This window comes from Squalius cephalus (genome assembly GCF_949319135.1).
Source record: "Squalius cephalus genome assembly, chromosome: 20".
Classification (NCBI taxonomy): domain Eukaryota; kingdom Metazoa; phylum Chordata; class Actinopteri; order Cypriniformes; family Leuciscidae; genus Squalius; species Squalius cephalus.
Window position 1 is genome coordinate 32879859 of NC_137141.1, and position 5299 is coordinate 32885157.

The following is a 5299-nucleotide window of genomic DNA, read 5'->3' on the forward strand; positions in this document are numbered from 1 at the left end:
TCATAGGTCACACAATCACTATTCAATTCATACATTAATCTAAGTTCTTGTTAAAGAAACACAAGAAGGAATAAACTGACCCTGTCGCTTTTCAGTCCAAATGTGTAGGTGGCATCTTCTCTCGGTCTCTCCTCTCTCTGTTCCTTCGTCCTCTGTCTCTCCTCTCTCTGTTCCTTCGTCCTCTGTCTCTCCTCTCTCTGTTCCTTCGTTCTCGTTTTCCTCATCCCCTCTCGCTGTGCTCTCTGCATAATTGTCTGTCTCACCTCTGTCTGTAAAATGAGATTAAAATGGAGAAAAGAGAGCTTAGCACACCACATCCTGTCAAGTAGCTGGTCACATTATAAGGCCTATAGACCAAACTTTTCAGACAAACCATTAAAATAAATTATTTAGTTTAAAAAAAGAAAAAAAAGAAAATATTTGTAGATCATGAATTGAAGGAGAATTGAATGCATTGGATTTTAAGACCTCTAATATGATATTTAAAATAAAATGGCTCCAAAATTATTTAAAAAATAAACAAAGTATATGGTATACAGTACCCAATTTTATATTTCAAAAAGTAGGTGGTATAGAATTTATACTGAAACGTGATTATGATGTTAACAAAATACCCATTAAACTTGCAAGTTTCCACAAACAAGCATTACTCTCATAGACTCTTATGTATAGTCATAATCCCCCCCCCCCTCCCCCATAAATGTAACATCTGGAATAACAGATTTATAAGGGTTAGAAACAAATCAATATTTTTTGAGAATTGGTTTGAAAAGGGAATTATTTGGGTTAAACAGCTGATCAAAAAGGATGGTGTTTTATACAATTATACTGAATTTGTTCATATTTATAACTTTTCAGTTGATGCTGTCCAATATTTTTTGGTTTTGCATGCAATTCCCAAGGGAATTTTGAGATTATTAGAAAGTCATAATTATTCTCTACAAACAACAGCAGAAGAATTTCCTTGTATTAAGTTGCAGGGAAAGGATTTCACAAGTTTTTGATGTAATAATACTTTCTGCGTTCCCTGCCTCAATCTAAATGTATACTTCTTGTTACTACTCACTGGAATTCTTTATTTACAAAATGTATTGATTGGAGTAAAGATGGATGACACCTCATAAGTATTGCATCACAAACAAAGTGAAAGAGGTTTCATATAAAATTTTCCATCGAGTTTACCCAGTTAAGTCACTCGTGGTACAGCGTTTTAAAGTGAACATTGAAGATTTTTGTGCTTTTTGTAAAATTTCCCCTGAGACTATCAACCATCTATTCTGGGATTGTCCCAAGACCCAAATGTTTTGGAAAGAACTCAGTAATTACTTGCAAAGAAAAGTTATGAGTCTTGTTAACTTTGAAGAAATTGATGTTATGTTAAAATGTTTTCCATTTAAGACTGATCAAAATATTTTGTTTATTTTAGATTCAATTGTTAGATTTATTTATGGAGATGAGTAATAAAAACCCGCCCTGTACAGCTATGATCAGCTGTTTGGCCCGAGTAACTCGAGTACTGTTTTGATAAGAAATCGACTTGCCGAAATCATAAGTTTTAATATATACTTACCTTTTTGTATTATTTTAATTTAATACTGCGAAGCTGCTTTGATACAATCTGTATTGTGAAAAGCGCTATACAAATATACTTGACTAGACTTAAAGCGCTATAGTAATAATCAGTATTTAAATGATATCAGTAAAAATAAAGAAAAGAAAAACTAGAACATTAAGTATTAAGTAAAACTAGAACATTAAGAAAATTAAGTATTTCTCGATACCTTTCAGAGCTGGGCTTGCCCTGAACAGAGCATCTTCCTCCTTATCAAGAATGACTGCAAGGCCTAGATACATAAAAAATAAAAGAATAAATAAATAAATAAATAAATAAATAAATAAATAAATAAATAAATAAATACAAATATATAAATTGTGAACTCATCAAAACATTCAATGGAGCTAATTACTGCCTAAATAATTATTTTCTTTATTTTCTTGAATATATGCTCAGATGGACACAGGCATGGCGCCAGGATTCCAGTTTTGGATGGGCCAGACCAATTGTGGGTGGGCCTTAAATTAAAAACTTTAAATTAAAAACGTTATCCAATCACTGTTTAACTTAATAAAAATTACTGACTAATATACTGTATTATCTGTGCGTATACATAGGCCTAATATAGATTGTAATAGCTTGCTCTTTAAATATTTTGTTGAATTGTAAAAAAACAGGGGGTGGGTGTTGTGAGGTTTTGTGCTCGTGCACGGCTGCAATGTCAGTAACCAGGCAGTTTCTGGGTCCCATTGACTTCCATGGTAGGAAATATACATAAGTCAATAGGACCGAAAAACTGTCTGGTTACTGATTCTTCTAAATATCTTCCTTTCTCTTCAGCAGAAGAAAGAAATTCATACCCGTTTAAAACAACAACAGGGTGAGTATATGATGACAGAATTTTCATTTTAAAGTGAACTATTCCTTTAAGGTGAGTGATCAGCACGCACACAAATCCTCTTATCTGCTGAAATCTGGACGGATTTACAAACGGTTTGGTTTCTTACAAACGTTATTAACGTGGCTATAATTCTGAATGCTTAAACATTTTGAACATAATTATTAATATGTGAGTCATTCCACGAAACCGGTACGATTTGGACAAACACATTTTTGGATTTTTTACTTTTATGTATTACTTTTCTGAACAACCCACAACATTAATTACATGTTTAACTTACAGAAAATCATATTTTCCCACCTCAGGCATCAAATCCCTATTATTATTGGTAATTATTTTAAGATATGGGCACTATTAGTCTTCAACCCCGTTATGGACACTATGGGAGCTCTCTGAATATGATTATAAAATATATTTGTAATGAAATCAACATTTTCCTATTAATCATATGTCCCTCACACTAATTCAGTAATTGTAAATGTAAAATTTACATATAATTTTACACTTATGCTATACTAAAGCCTGAAATGGGCACTTTTTGTGACAGCAACCTCATCATTTTTGATCAAAGATGTGGCTTAACTTCAGAATTTTAACTAAAATCAGTATTCTTATGATTGCTCTGAACATTTCTGACTAAGTTCAACAAACATTAAATTACTTATTCATAAACTTAAAAAAAAAAGAATAAAAATGTAGGTGTGACGGGGTTGAGACTAAGATTACCAGGGTTGAAGATGGTAACGGGGTTGAAGAGACAAATACAGCTAAACATATACATCGTTGTTTTTTTCTCAAATTCACTGAAAGATTTTCTATGACCACTGTATTTCATTATGTAACCAAGAAAAACAACATATATAAATTGCAATTGCAACTCAGTTTTATTAACCCGACTGCAGGAAAAACAACAATAACTTTAAATACATTAGAACATTATAAACTGACTAAATAGGTCATCAAAATAAAACATATTACTTGTGTGCTTTTTTGATGTGTTTGTGTGTCTGTGCGAACATGTATTTGTGTGTTTTTTTGCATGTGCGCGCGCTTCGTGGCAAAAAAGTAACGGGGTTGAGTGTGACGGGGTTGTGATTTTTTGCTTGAAAATGGCCACTGCTCTACATGTAGTGAACAACAAGAGAGTACATGGCATTCATTGTATTAAGAAATCATGTATATTTTTGAAATAACAAAGATAATTTTCACAAGTAATATAATTCTATCTTTATTTGATGTAACGGGGTTGAGTCGTTGAGCTTGACGACCACAATATCAGATTCTAAATAAGTTATAGTTATAAAAGAAGGTGGTAACTTGCCTGTGTCTACACACAGTGTTGTTCAGAAGACTTCTATGATGTTAATTCATGTTATTGATGTCACATATAAGGATCTGTTCATTAGTTTTATGGGGGAGAATGGTTTGTGTAACGGGGTTGAGGGATTACTGAGGGACGGAACTAAATAATGTGATTTTAATAAATAATCATGAATTTACTTAGAAAAAAAACATTACCAGCAAAAAAGCACAGATAGATATTCATGGGAATGGCAAAATGTATGGACTTTTTTCTAATTATATTATTCATATTCCAAGTACACTTTCAAAGAAGGCCATGAGGGACATGACAAAATAGGTGGTGTCAACTGAAAAACAAGATAATTTCTAATATAAAGATAATATGTATGTCATTATTTTTAAACTTTATTAAAGGAGACATTTCAATTGATACAAAAAGCTTTTAAGAATAGATTTTGGTGACCCAATAGGTAAAATACACTTAAAAACTTCAGAGGGACTCAAATCGTACCGGTTTCGTGGAATGACTCATGTAGGCTATGCAGTGTCATAGCTACATCTCTGACGTTTATAACAAACCGTTTGAAAATCGGTAGAAAATTGAGCAAGTTATGGTTATTTACAAGTACATGCACCATGTTACGAATGAGCGAGCACCCTGTGGTAAGCTGTCTAAGGCAGCCCTTATTCCATATTTTCGAACCAGGCAGCAGGCCATTCTGGGTTGAGCGAGCGGAGCGGAATAATCAGAAATGCCACTCACATGTTCTGATCGGAACAAACCTATGGACAGAACAGATACAATAAAAATGTGCTCACCTTGATATTTTGTGAAATCTAACCCCAGTTGTATCTTGGATGCCTTCCTGACCGTTTTGTCTTGTTTTGTGTCCTCCGACTTTATTGTATTAGCAGGTGAAGGTTTTTTCACCCCGGTAAACCAGTCTAACAGCAGCTGACCAACAGTGAACAGCATGGCTTGGCATTTGTTGAAAAACAGCTGAATCTTCTAGATTTAGTCTTGTACACAATCTTGCAGATTGAAAATATCAGACTATTATTTATAAAACAATATGAGCAGATTAAAACGTGTAGAATTAATACCGTTGTCAAGCGTAACATATCTTGTAAACAAACTTGAGTTAGTCACATTCCAAGTGATGTCACAGAGAATTCACAGTGTGCATTTTATAAATTTGTTCTGCTGCTGACCAGAGCCGTTGAAAAACATTGGAAGGATGGGTGTGGTGGATCCTTTCCCGTCCTACATATCCCATAATTCTTTTCGGCAGAGCGTAATGGCGGACGACGCGAGCGGTAGCGGAGTGGGAGAGGAGTATGCTTTTCGATGTAGCAGCTAAGTTTTTAAAAACTGGCTTTTCAAAAAAAAAAATATTTTTTCAGTGGTTGAATTTTTATTTTATTTTTTCAATAAGGAATGGCCAAAGCTCAGGCTTGTCATGTATTTGGCTTTTCATTCTTGGATAAGAATTGTGAACACCCCCATACTGAGATATAATTTAATTTTCACATTAAATTAA

The 5299-nt window shown here is 33.6% G+C and overlaps 1 protein-coding gene across 1 annotated transcript in view; it reads right to left on the reverse strand.

The window, feature by feature from the left end:
• The window catches only part of LOC307147650 (uncharacterized protein), a 15932-nt gene extending 10930 nt beyond the window's left edge, over positions 1-5002 (reverse strand). The window contains exons 1-3 of the mRNA XM_079852556.1: positions 4578-5002; positions 1782-1844; positions 81-269 (exon numbers count right to left, since the gene is read on the reverse strand). Coding sequence (XP_079708682.1) covers positions 81-269; positions 1782-1844; positions 4578-4734 — 409 coding nt within the window. The 5' untranslated portion in view covers positions 4735-5002. The remainder of the gene's footprint in view (positions 1-80; positions 270-1781; positions 1845-4577) is intronic.
• Between the last annotated feature and the right edge of the window lie 297 nt (positions 5003-5299).